General features: G+C 41.4%; 1 protein-coding gene across 6 annotated transcripts in view; it reads left to right on the forward strand.

Annotated features, from left to right (window-relative positions):
• Positions 1-14,237, forward strand: part of arhgap32b (Rho GTPase activating protein 32b) — a 162,630-nt gene that overhangs the window by 143,253 nt on the left and 5,140 nt on the right. For all 6 annotated transcript variants that reach the window (XM_042498778.2, XM_088088925.1, XM_042498779.2 and 3 more), the window contains 10 exons: positions 2,557-2,659; positions 5,649-5,793; positions 6,377-6,459; positions 6,812-6,919; positions 8,351-8,496; positions 8,604-8,805; positions 9,279-9,424; positions 9,547-9,621; positions 10,370-11,203; positions 12,395-13,062. In XM_042498778.2, the coding sequence (XP_042354712.2) occupies positions 2,557-2,659; positions 5,649-5,793; positions 6,377-6,459; positions 6,812-6,919; positions 8,351-8,496; positions 8,604-8,805; positions 9,279-9,424; positions 9,547-9,621; positions 10,370-11,203; positions 12,395-13,062 (2,510 nt within the window). The remainder of the gene's footprint in view (positions 1-2,556; positions 2,660-5,648; positions 5,794-6,376; positions 6,460-6,811; positions 6,920-8,350; positions 8,497-8,603; positions 8,806-9,278; positions 9,425-9,546; positions 9,622-10,369; positions 11,204-12,394; positions 13,063-14,237) is intronic.

A 14,237-nucleotide genomic window follows, 5' to 3' on the forward strand; every position in this document is an offset into this window, starting at 1 on the left:
CAGAGATGCCTGCTTCCACTTTAAGTGTAAATTAGTGCCAAACAATACAGGAAACGCATCTAAGATTTCTTTTAGACCAATATTGCAGTCACAGTTTATTATGGAATTCTTTAAAACATTCCTGATCCTTCTCATCATCGTTATTGTTGTTATTATTATTATTGTTGTTGTTGTTGTTGTATGAATCTAACTGATGTCCAGTCAGTTACAAAATCCCACGAATCCCACAAGTTAAATGCACACTGACGATGGTCCCAGCCCTGCCATCTAGGATATTTAGATGACTCAAAGCCTCGTTGTTAGTATGTTGTTAACCTTTACAACTCCAGCTGACAGACCGTGGTCATGATGTTGATGCTCACTTTGGGGCTGACTTCCTTCAGCATCAAACAGGAACATAACATTGTCTTGAGGAGCTGTTGTACATTTATTACCAGTGGACAACTTTGGGATTAATTTCTGCTCTGCTCTGATTGCCATCAAGTGTCTGCTCTGAGGACATCTGCTGCCACTCTGTCTCTCTAACGCTCAGCCAAACACTACGCTGCTCTCACAACAGTGTGCTATGTTAACATGTGGATTGCACTTAAAATTGTCCATTTCTACACAGTAGCACTGCAGGCATCAAAGTTTGCATTGTGGTGTTTTACATGTTTTCTTCATCTACTCTCAATGTCTTATGTCAGATGGGGCCACGTGTGTGCATGAAAAAAACATGAGGCCAGGTGTTTCCATTTTCATTTTGTTTAACTAAAGATGATACCACATGCTATGGAACACAAACATTGCATAGAAAAATAACAACAATGGCACACAGCATGGCTTGAGTACAACTCATGTTGCTTAAAGGAAAACCACGCCCATTTTCAGAATTCATACCTTATTCCTGTGGTCAAAGACAGTCAGAAAATATTGTAAATATAAACAACCCTCTCCCATTTCCAAAAACTAGAGTGCTGACATTCAAATTTATGATGTCATAGGGTATAAAGTATGGGGCTGCTTCATAGATGGTGAAAGATGTTGTTTCAGCACTAAAACAATACAATAAAATGAAGCTAATAAAAGAGAAAACAAACATTCTGTGGCTCCACAAAATTCATTTTCTGTGGAGCAGCTCGAGACTTTGTACACTATGACATCACAAGTTGAAGGCTTCCCTCTCTAGTTTCTGGCTTTGAAAGAGAGTAGCTTTATTGTCCCCGCAGGGGAAATTTGTCTTGGACTCAGTGCTGCACAGATAATGTCTCCACACTTACAACAAAAACAATTAACAACAACTATTAGTTAATATGTAATAGTTCATACCTTCCTGAAATTTCACAGAGGTTTATGGTATAGGTGTTTGGTGCTACACTCATGGCAAGGAGACTGAGCACTGGTGGTGTGTGCTGTACACTACCTACAATAAGTTTAATAGATGTTTTTATGATGGTATTGAAAAACACACCTTAGAGATTTCTAAATACCAGCTGTTATACCATAATACTGTAATACTATGATACTACCCGAGCCGAGTTCAGTTCTTCTCTACCTCTGCAGCAATCATGCGGGCATTACTTCTCAGAGCTGGAAGGTTTTCACTTCTTGCTGTACTTAAGTCAGTTTGAGTTTTAAAAGAGACGTTCAAGGGAACAAAATGATTGCTTACAGCTCTGCTGCTTAGAATGCTGTTGTTTTGACTAGAATTTAAGAGGATTCATTCTTGTTGTGTGTCCCTCACTGGCTCCACATTTAAACATGTTGTGTATCTTTGTGATAAGGGAACATCATAACAAAATCTTCCTACGAGAAGAACTTGGAGAGGATTCATCCCCCCTCACTGTCCTCTCCTCCACTGCAGAATGTAGTTTCCTCAAATCTCGCCTTGTTTTCTCTTTCGCTATGTGTGGAATTCATGTGAACAGCTGCTTCGGCGAGTGTCCCACTCTCTGTCATCCTCTGAATGATGTGTGAGCTGTGGGAGGCCTGGGAGCCTCCTTACACACATACACACCATCCTTATCTCCCATACACACATACGCACAGAGATAAATAGCATGTCTGCATGATTCATGGCTGCTGAAGGAGAATTAAGAGGCTCTTTTTTCTGAGGTTTTGCTTTTTTTGTCTGTCCGTCTTAAACACACAAACGCTGGCGCTGTACTTTGTAGCCAAGTGGATTTGATTGGCTGCCTCACTCACTGACAACATGTTTTTCTAACTGTTTGTTTCATCCAGAAAACTGCACTGATGTAGAAAATGGGTTACGGACAGCCAATATCACGAACTAAAGAAACAAAATAAACAGCTCTTCGGGATATATTCGTTTCTGCTTTACATGGTTCAATCGTTTTCATGCTCAGCTCCAAAAGTGCTTTTCCTTCTGATGAACTCAATAATCCCTCTGAGCCTGCAGCCTCTTGTCCAAAAAGCCCCTGAGCTCCAGCCTGACTGCTCTGTACTCGCTCCTCTCAAAGGAAAGTCATCGTGTTCTTGACCTTGAAGCGCTCAGTAAAGACTGGACAAATATTGACTGATGTGTTATGTGATGATACGCTGTTTTTCTCTGCGCAGTGCCCCAGGTCCTCAAGAGCTGCACAGAGTTCATCGAGAAGCACGGTGTGGTGGACGGCATCTACCGCCTCTCTGGAATCGCCTCAAATATCCAGAAACTGCGGTAGGAGACATGCTGCCTGTTAATTATATTATTTAATTCAGGCATTTATTAGAATCTCCGTTGTTTGCATGCTTCCTCCTCAGTGTGGCTCTTTGTCATAGGAGGAACTCACAAATTTAATCCTACCATAGCCCTCATCTACAGGCTGATAACATATGAGTTCCATCTAGAATTATTGCATCAGTAAAACAAAACAGGATGACGTGCAGTGGAGCAGTTGTTCCTCATCAACAGTTTTTACTGTCCAATGTTGTCATACCATTGGCCCATTGGATTAAGTTTTTTTGTTTTTTTTCCCTGCGCCTGTGTTAACAAGAGCAGCCACACTGCCTGTGTGAGCAGCGCTGGTCAGGCACGACTCAGCTGCCTGTCAGCCGCGGCACATGTAGAGAAAAAGTGGCTCATCAATTTTTTTTCCTCGTGCTGCACGCAGTTGTCAGCAGAAATAGACAGTGATAATGGTGTTTTGATAACTATATCAGCATTATACCATCTTTTACGACAGTTTCAATGTCTCTGTCTGTCCAAGACACAAGTAAATACATACATCTGTTATACTCAACCTTTCCTGTATCCCTTTTAAAAGAGAAATCCTCTAACTATGTCTGTTACAGCATTTTATTGTTATATATTTGCAGGACTGTGTTGTTGACAATGCAGGAGCTTGGAGGGCTTAAAATCTTTGAAATAGCAGAAACATCACAGCAACAGTGCTGTCAGTGTTGACATCACAAGTGTGACACAACAGTTCGGCAAAGTTGCCATCTGACATTGCTCAGGCCTGCAGTGTGTTCCAGGCATTACAGTTTTTGTTGTGCCCTGCTGTGAGGTGTTTATGGATAATACTGTGTTTATATATAAATGATGTAAGACAGGATGTGGGGATGACTGTATGCAAAGGTATCATTTCCACTTTTGCAGTTGGAGTTGGATTTTCTCCCTAAACTCTTACTAAGTGGTGTCTCCTGATACTCAAGCTGCCAAAATCCACATGTGGGAATAGAGGAGTGACTCTCTGGGTCACCTTCAATTTTAACGAAAGCTAAGCAATATTAGCTTCAGGAGCAGCGACATTCAGAAAGTTTTTTTTACCATGGGTTTTGTCCCTTAGACAGAATACAGTGTGCCAATATGCACTTACGTAAGCAGGTATTTAAGGAACACATTTATATGTGCTGTAATAACCTGGTGACTGTAAATCCATGTACATGCAGTAGGTCAGTAGTCAGATTTTCCTTACCCCCGACCTTATTTTGGAAGCACAGCTTTCCTGAGAGGACAGACAGAGCACAGCTTTTTCTCACAGCTGTCTGTCCAAATTTGACAAAAGCTTAAATGCTCAGCAACATTAACCAACCTATAAAGACTGGAGCCTACCTGGTGTTAGTTTCAGTTTTAGTCTGAGGTTGGATGAATTTAAGTGCCTCCTTAAACGCAGTGATAGGGGCTGCTCCAACTGTCTGTCTGGTGGAGCTTGTTGGGGATACACTGAATACAGACTGACAGGAGAACCTGCAGACACTGTTAATGACTGCTCACCCTCTTCAGTATGATTTATTCTCATTAGAAAATGCTAGAAGTAAACATCACTCAAAGAGAAGTCACTGGACAAAGTTCCTGAGATAAGAAGTGATTTTAATGACTAAACCATTATTGAAGGGGATACTTTAACTGGTATCTGAGATAGTTTTTTGGCGGCAGCCATTGTTTCACATGGACAATTTAGCAATACATCAGCCACCAGCAGCAGAGTTTATGGGTCTGGTGTGAAATAGTCTTGAAGACTTTGGATGCTTTGTCGATTTTACTTCATTTGTGTTTTTAATTTTGTAACTTCAGATTTATATACAGCCGTATTGCTGTCTCAGTTAAAGGTGCAGTTTGTGATTGTAATCAAACCCTGTTTGTTGAATTCATACACAACCTCTGCTCTTTAAATGGGAAACAGAAAGCGGCTCTGTCTAAGCTACAGAACACTGCCAGCTAATCTCCCTGAACGTCCTTGTCCATGAGGCGCTGAGCTACGCCATGAGAGCAATGAAATGTTGATAATGTCAGAGATATTACTGGAGCTTCTGAAGGAGCACTGACTGGGGGAGGGGTACGTTTGTTTTGGTGTTGAATTGAAATTAGGCCCATAAATTAACAAATAGTAAATCAATACAACATATCTACAACAAATTTGGAAAATCATTTATAAAGAACGGTAAGCAACAGTTAAGTTTTCATGTGGCTTCTGCTACCTGTACGCTAATAAAGCTGCTAATTGTCAAGTTATTTTTGGTGCGCTGACTGAATACTGACATTTCAAAACGTCTGATTTATGTTCTCATCTGTCATTAGCGCCCCTACCGCACTGGTGATGCATCAACTATTTCTCACTGGAGTTTTGATGCCTAAACTAACTGGTGTTCAGGAGAGCCCCAGTTCAGATTTCTACAGTCTTTCTCTAAAATCACAGACTTAACCTTTAAATAAACCTAAATGCTACTGTCATGGTTAGAGAATATAGAAACACAGGCCACATTTCTAGTTCTTCTGTCAGACTCATTGAAGGCATGAAGACCAGTTCCAGTGTCATGTGTGATTTTTTGGTTAAGTATAAGTAAATATAAATACATTGTATTCACATGTTGATATTTTTGGTTGAGAAAGCTCAACTTCATTGTGTCTCCTCACTTGTGTCTCCAAACATAACATGAAACATACTGTGCACCACTAACCACATGACACACGGTCCATCTGCAGCCCGAGATGACTTTATTACCAAATCTGATTCTTTTGAACTTTCCACAGAAATGGAAAGATTAAAGGAAAAGAGTTGTAGGCACACATCAATAATGTTCTCCTCTAAAATGCTTCTAAAATGCTTCTTGACTTTGTGTCATGTCTTGTATCCATCAAACTACAGCAGTCATTCATGGATGCATTTTTCTTCCTCAGAGGTTAATTTGTTGACCCTGCCTTCGTCCTCTCTCTCTTCCATCAGGCACGAGTTTGATTCTGAGCAGATCCCCGACCTGACCAAAGATGTTTACATCCAGGACATCCACTGTGTTGGCTCGCTGTGTAAGCTCTACTTCAGAGAGCTGCCCAACCCCCTGCTCACCTACCAGCTCTACGAGAAATTCTCTGTAAGAAAAGTCTCAGCAGGACTCAACACTTTTCACACATCTATTTCTGACATTAGTGTGTGGATAAGAGTTTGCTAAGTATTACAGCACCTGACTTTTTAGGTTGTTTCTGTGCGCACCAATTTACCAGAGGACACTGACTGGGTGGGACTGACAGCACTGATTTCAAATTTTTCCCTGATCGCCATAGGGAATTCTTCCGATTTATCTTTTAGGAATTCTGCACATGTATCTGTCAGTTATGAGACACAGACACTGTGAAATAATTGCATTGTACTTGACACACCCTGTCATTACAAATGCAGCAAACCACTCTCTGTGTGACTTGGAATAAAAACCTTCTCCAAGCACAACAGAGGCGTTCCTGAAGAGGAAGTAAATGTTTGCTGGTTGCTATGGCAGCTGGAGGGGAGGTTAGAGGAGGGGGTTCTGTGGCTGCAGACGGATGTCCCCTCCATGCTCCATGAAGCGGGGTGTATCTGGGATGACAAGTGAATCATCTTCATGTTGATACACTGATACATCCCACAGTTTATCTCCCTCTGCTTATCTCCCCATCTCTCTCTTTGTTTTCACTCTGAAGGATGCTGTATCAGCAGCAACAGACGAAGAACGACTCATCAAAATCCATGATGTCATTCAGCAGCTTCCTCCACCGCATTACAGGTCAGTGTAAAGGCACACTGCCCCCCTCTGGTGGCCCGGGGAACTGCCAGATCACAGAGTCACACTGGTGTTGCATATGTCTGTGTTAAAATCAAGGGTTTTTCTACTGCCACACTGCATTGAGTGGAATCATTTAACAGGTCCCAGATGGTCTTTGCATTGATGATGATGAATTGAATTTTCTGTTCTTTGTGAAAGCATACAAATGCAAATTTCTAAGTGACATTCCTGTGGGATTTGAGCATGCAGTGAAATATTGATGCTCTGAAGAAGCAGCTCTATCATGGCCATTAGTCTGCACATCACTAGTGGGAGCCAATTAAATCTGAATACATGAATATTTGATTCCTAGGACCCTGGAGTTCCTCATGAGACACCTTTCCCGTCTGGCAGCGTTCAGCTACATCACCAACATGCACAGCAAGAACTTGGCCATCGTCTGGGCGCCCAACTTGCTGAGGTGAGAGGCCGTCCTGTCCCGCAAAATGTTCTTTGGATGCATGGTTTATTATCCTGGTGAATATGGCTGGGCGATATGGCTGTAAAATAATATCACACTATTTTAGGGTATTTTTGTGATAACTAATATCTACTTATTAAGTTCAAGAACATACAATTGCAAAAAAAATAAGTGTTATAGTTGTCTATGACAAGATAAATGAAGTTCTCCTTCAAATATTTGGTTCATAAGTTTGTAAACAACAACAATAACTCAGAGTGAGATTTAGATACTGTATAAAATATAATAAGCTACAGCACACACATCTGAACACTTGCAAAATACCAAAAACATTGTCTTTAATCTATATAGCTGGAATGACAGACCCCCGCACACACACACACACACACACACACACACACACACACACACACACACACACACACACACACACACACACACACAGACCTGCATATATTTTAACAGGCTGTTATGTTACATTGACTATTGCACATTCATGTATACATATATATAAATATATATATATATATATACATATACCTATCTATATATATATATATATATATAAAGTTTTCTGTGGTGCTGTGAGTGTCACATAGGTTTGCATCAGGACAGGCTAATGACAAAGTTATCTGATGACATGGATTCCTGTGTGCCCACAGCGAGAGAGGAGAGGTAGAGAGATGCTGTGCTGCTCAGAGCCGCTGACAGTTTAGCAGTAGGTCGCAAAAAGAGTCTGAAAAGTCTGCGACTGTCTATAAAACATTCAGGATGCTTAGGCCACTAATCCCACTTTACTGAAAATGCTTCCTATTGATAGCAGTTTCACTTTCAGCCTGCTTGTTGTTGCAGTGTGTATGACACCTTTATTTCAACAAGTCAAAATATTGCCATTGTCATGATAAGAATTTTCTTATCATGATAAATATTATACTAATATTATCGTGGATAATATGACATGGCACACTCTAGTGTTGAATACACTGCCAATCATCACCTGGAAGCTGTCTTGTTCCCTTTAAGTACTACAACAATGTACATTTCAATATAATTCTAATGATCGTAACCATGTGATGTATGTATAGTTGAGCTCTTTTTTTATATCGCCCACATTAGTGCTTTCTCAGTCTGGAATCAGCTGTGTTAATGGGCTCTGTGCAGCAGGAAGTACCGTGTCTCCTGCTGTAAATGAGTCATTGTGCCTGAATGAAGGATGTAAGCAGCTGTTTGTGGGAGAGTGCTGATCAACACTACATCACAGGCTGGAAATGCATCTTCAAATCATTTCACACAAATGTCATCACTTCAAATCTAACCACTTTTTTCATGTTTAATTAAGTATGGTTGATTCACTTCCTTCAAAAGTTGTGCTTGTTTAAGTGGAGCACTTTATTAAATGAAACACAATGCTTTCCTTTTCACTGCTGTCAGGTCGAAACAGATTGAATCTGCGTGCTTCAGCGGCACAGCAGCCTTCATGGAAGTGCGAATCCAGTCGGTGGTGGTCGAGTTCATCCTCAACCATGTGGATGTTCTCTTCAGCACTAAACTCAGCTCACTTATACGGGAGGGAGCAGGTACGTACAGGCATCAGTTAGATAAGAGCTTTGTTTGTTTTTTTGTTGTCATTCAACCACCCACTGCTGCTTCCACATGAGCAATAAACTCCGATCCACATCACCAGGACACAACTCGTTGTCACGGCCGAAATCCCTGCTGGTTTCATCACCGTCAACTAAGCTTCTGAGTCTGGAGGAGGCCCAGGCCAGGACCCAGGCTCAGATTAACTCTCCAGTCACTGAAGACAGCAAGTACATCGAGGTGGGCGAGGGTCCGGCTGCGCTGCAGGGAAAGTTCCACACTGTCATCGAGTTTCCAACTGAGAGGTTTGTTCACTCCTGCTCATTATATTATTGATCATGACCATGTCTTCAGCAGAATAATTACTATAAAATGTTAATTTAGAGACACTGATAAAGACATAGATGTTAATCTTACAGTGCACATCGACTGTAGATTTTGGAGCAAAAAACATGCATGTTGATACCAATAGGACTTGGACTCAGGCTCAAGCTGGAATGTGTCTCCCCCTGCTGCTAGCTGGTAAAGCTGCAGGCAGAGTGGTTCATTTCCTGGTTGATCATCAGGTTGTCAGTGTCTCACAGGACCTGGACTGTTTCCACTTTCAGACTTGGTCAGAAGTCCTAAAAGTGAAGATAATGTTGAAAAAGCAGTTATAAAACAGATACATGTGACTGATCATTTTGTGTAAACCTGTCACTGAGTAGTGTAATGTGTATGTGAGTTAGTGAAACTAAGTTTTCCCTGCCTGCTCGTCCACCACCATGTAAAATCATAGGAAGAGGCCTCCTATTAAATCCAAGAAGTCTCCTGTGGGTAGCTGGCGTTCTTTCTTCAACCTTGGCAAGTCTTCCTCCATGTCCAAGCGCAAGCTGCATCGTAATCCCAGTGAACCCAATGAACTAAAGGCCATGGCTCTCGCTGGTGAGTCATTTCTCCAGATATTGAATAAAAAAGTCAAATTTTCACCTCACAACTGTGCAATGAGAGAAGCATATTTGACTAAAACAACTGGAGTCTGATATCTCTTTAATGCTACGTTTCAGGAGGCCGAGGAGACACAGCAACATTAAGATCAGCCAAAAGTGAAGAGTCACTCAGTTCCCTGCACAATGTTGAAGGTACTCATCTTTGTTATTAAGTTCACTTTCAGGGGTCAGTGCTGTTCAATTCATATACAGGGTTCCTGCATATCCCTAAGAAGCCTTAAAAGGTATTGGGTTAATTAATTTAAAAATAAGGCCTTACTTGGTATAAAAATGTCTTAAATCAATCTTTCAATAGTCTTAAAAAATGTATGGGACATGGGAACTAGAATTTTATAGTTATTTTTTAACCTTGCATTCTAAAATCTCAAAATAATTGTCAACATATATATTTTTAAAAATTCATTACTGATTGCCTCCCACAATTAAGTCCAGCAGATCAAGATAGCGGAATTAACAACAGCCATATGGCTCAGAGGTGAGGATCCTATCTGTAGCTAGCTGTCCCTGTAACTTGGATGACATTGGGAAGTGCAAATTCAATACAAACCCCTCTCTAACCTCGTCTCTCTTTTTGAACATAGTAAATCGTCTAACTTTTCGTTGGAACAATAATTCATGTTTGATGTTACAACAAACATTTGATCAAAATCACTTTTTGTTTGGTTTTTTAAATTTGGTTATAGTAAAATTGGTCTTGGTTTTTTTTCCAAGTGGCATAAAATCAGCCTTTAAAAAGTCTTGCATCTCTCTTGCCTGATGCTGTAGAAACCCTAATATATATGCAGTATATTTCACATGCTCTCTCTACAGCATAGCTTACTGCTATCCTCAGGGCCTGTGAAAAGAAATTGTTTCTGATTATATCTTTGTCCTCCTTCAGGAGAGTCCAAGGTGTACCGTCCTCGGCGGCCACGCTCCAGCAGTGACGCCCTGTCAGCCTCTTTTAATGGTGAGCTGCTGGACAGCCGGCAACACTGCAACTCCTATGACAACCTTGGCGCCACAGAGGACAGCGATGGAGACGACGGGCCCATCTGTGTACCTGCCCTCATCTCACCTCCCCGCTCAGCAGGTGAAGATGTGGACCTCAGTCCGCCGGACATTGGCATGGCCTCCTTGGACTTTGACCCCATGTCTTTCCAGTGCAGTCTCCCCGATACCTCTTACGCCTTTCCCCTAGACGACTCACCCGCCGGGGCCGAGGGCTCCACGTTAAAGAGGAGCCCCGGCAGCATCTGTGGCAAGACCAACGGCTCTCACCTCATCTCCGCTGCCTACCTGGGCAGCTTGATGTCCCCCTTGTTGTCCACAGACTTCAGCCTGGCTGCTGGAGAGAAGATGGAGAGCAAGAAACTGACCACTTCCCATTCTTACACTGATAAACCCACGCAGGCTGTGTCACCTATTAAATGTGGAAAAACCACTAGTTTGACACCATTTGCAACTTCAGAGCTTTTCTCTACAGAGACGCCTGACAAGAACACAGCTGGACAGGTTGTCTCTCCACAGCCATTATCTCCTCCTTCAGTAGCCAAGGACTCTCCACCCCTGATGGGCAGTGTGCTGCTGAGGGCGGCTGAGCCTTCGCTAAGTGAAGCTTTCCAAATGGAGCTGCACTCTAAGCTGGCAGCCTTTGACAGTGCCGACAGTCGAGAGCTGAGAGGAGAGGACAGCGTACAGCAGGCACCAGCTGCCAGCAGCCAAGAACACCAAGGTAGGAAGCAGAGAGTGAATGTTTTAAGTCTGGCACAGGTCTGACTTGTCACTGTTTTGTTTACATTATGCAGATTAAGAATAAGTTGGCATTAATTATATAAATGTTTTTTTTCTAGGTTTAGTTTGCCAGGTTGGCAAGGATTTCATTTCAATACATCTTTTCATATGATGCCTGAGCACCACGCTTACAAAATAGGTCATTTGTGAGATTTGTGTAGATCTGATAAGTTTTTAAAAAGGGGCTGGGTGTCCGGGGTGGCGAGAACAGTCACGAGGTTTAGGTGAGGCCAGTTTGTCTGCCCGCATGGTACGAATCTCTTACAGTAGCGTTGTCATAACATTAATTTGCTAATATGACGATGTGTCAGGCTTGGGACTGTCTGGTTAACATAGCTGTTAACAGTCAGTGGCCATAACTAACTGTAGACAGAGGTTGTATAAAGTTACATTATAATGTGTTCAAGCCCTCTTGAGTGAAAATCATGAATGGGCAAACTTAATTGGGAATAGGTAAACGTAATGCAGTGTTAGTAATCTCGTAAAATTCAGTTTTTAGTGAAAACTTGAATAAATACAGCTGTCCGAAGGAGATATTTGCTGATGTTTTCACAGTTATTTATGTATATATATATATAGACACACACACACACACATACATATATATATATATATATATATATATATATATATATAGAGAGAGAGAGAGAGAGAGAGAGAGAGAGAGATACATATATCTTATATTATCTGATATAGTAGATTTATTTGCTTCCATGTGACACAAGGAGGAATAAATAAGAAAAATACAAAATCAACAACATCAGAGTTTTGATATTGACTATCTATCTAATAAATTGTTCTTTTAAACAATGTGATGGAGTTGAACAGAACATTTGTTAAAGTATCCTGATTATGTTGCCTGAGCAGTGAGATTACATTAAGACAGGGTGGGTATTTCCCTATATTCACAAGACAAAATCAACAGGAAAAACACATTTTATAGTTGTTATTTAAGAAAGAATTCTTCCAGAGGGGCAAGCCCCCAGACCCCCAGAGGGATGTCACCTTTTTCCTCCTTGAAGAGTCTGCACTCCTGAAAACACATCTGTCTGCTCTCATCTCTTTTCTTCATGTACTTTCTTGCTTTCTGTGCTTCAAATATAGATCCCTTGTGTTTTTGTGTCCCTGTTAGGAGTCGTACCTTCGGACTGTTCAAAGGACCTCACCCCTCGTTCCCTCAGCTCTTCAGCTCCCACAACTGCCCCTCCTCCTCCCCCTCCTAAAAATGCTGCCCGCATGTTGGCCCTGGCCCTGGCTGAGTCCGCCCAGCAGGTCTCCATTCAGTCTCAGTCCAGATCCTCTGAGCCTCCCACACCGGTGTCCCCTCTGCAGCCACAGGAGGCCTCCAACTTCCAGGACTCACCACATCCACCATTCCCACATTTCCAGACATCCTCAGAGGACGCAGCAGGGAGAGGAAGTTCCCCACCACCAAACAGCACTGCTCCAGAAGTTACCCCAGCCTCATCTTATACCTCTGCTACCAGTCCCACAGTCAAACCGCAGCCTCTAGAGTTAACCAGCAGCACTACCAAACCATCAGACAGCACCAAGACCACTACAACTCCATCTGGACTGCAGCCAGAACCAGACTCCTCCCCACCAGACACTCCGTTTTACAAGTGTGCCCCGCTCCCCAGTGTAACCAGCCAGACTTCTCCAACAAGGAAAAGTCCAGAAAGGCAACAGTCTGTGACAGGACAGGTCCCAGTCCGCACCAGCTCATCTGCCAGCACTCCAGCACCCTTTCCCAGTAACAGCTGCAAAGATACTGGAGTCTCACCACGGCCTGCTCCTGAGGTAAGAACCATAACACTGTCAGATTCAAGGCTCATTGCATTGTGATATTGTGCTGCAGTAACCATGATCCAAATATTTCATATGCAGCATAACATGAGCAAGTAGCCATGTAGCACCCATTTATGCAGCTATTTCCCGAATATCCTAACAACGCCTGAAAATTGAATAAAATTTGTATTTAACCCGATCAAAAATGTCATGTATAATGTGGTACCTTGACCAATTATGTAATAAAATGTCCTGACTGATATTATAATCCCATTCTTACTGATAATGTAATGATACCCTTCAGGTCAATCTTTTTCAAAACTGATAATGTAATAACATTTAATTTTAAAAAGTATGTTTTTTCCTTGGAAAGTATGCAGGCATGCAAAATTTAAATGACTGTTAGTGTTTTCAATAAGCTAACGTGACACTAACATTTGACACTGATTTCATGTTTTTCAAATGTAGACTCGGCTTGGTGTAGAAATTGACTTTAACAACTGATGGCAAGTGGGGCATTGTTATCAGGCAAAGATGTAACAAACTAAAATCCCCATGATTGGGAAATTAATTATGGATTTTATAGTTGTAAAGTGAACAAAAAGGTTAAGAGCTACTGCTTTAACACTTCTTTTCTGGACACTTTCTACAGCTTGGGTGATTTACAGTATTTTCTGATCAGGCAAAGTTTGCATCACTGTGTGCTGTGTAATACTTTCCCACCAATGTAATAAGGTATTATAGTAAAAATGTCAATATCAGTTAGGACATTTTACAGTATTATTCGTAAAAAATATTACATTATTGGGTTTTATGACATATTGAAATCATGTTAAGTGCAAATTTTATATTTTGGTGTTAATACATTTTTAGGAAATGATTACATTTCCGGTGCTGCAAGCCATAAAGGAAGAGCTCAGTGTTTTGAGAAGTGTGCTTATTTGTCTTCTTGCTGAGAGTTAAATGAAAGGACCACTGTCATGTCTGTCCATCCGACATGAAGCTACAGCCAGCACAGAAGTTTATTAGCTTAGCATAAAGACTGGAAAACAATTAGGTTATACATTATAGTTCATGATATGCAAAATGTTTGTGGCATAATGTAAAGATACCAAATGTGTCAATACATTTGCCATGGGGGTTTAAATGTGTAGTTTATTATATATTCTGTTTGGATTACTTCTGCA

Source organism: Plectropomus leopardus, chromosome 15 (genome assembly GCF_026936395.1).
Source record: "Plectropomus leopardus strain MGB_pleo_1.0 chromosome 15, ASM2693639v1, whole genome shotgun sequence".
NCBI lineage: Eukaryota > Metazoa > Chordata > Actinopteri > Perciformes > Serranidae > Plectropomus > Plectropomus leopardus.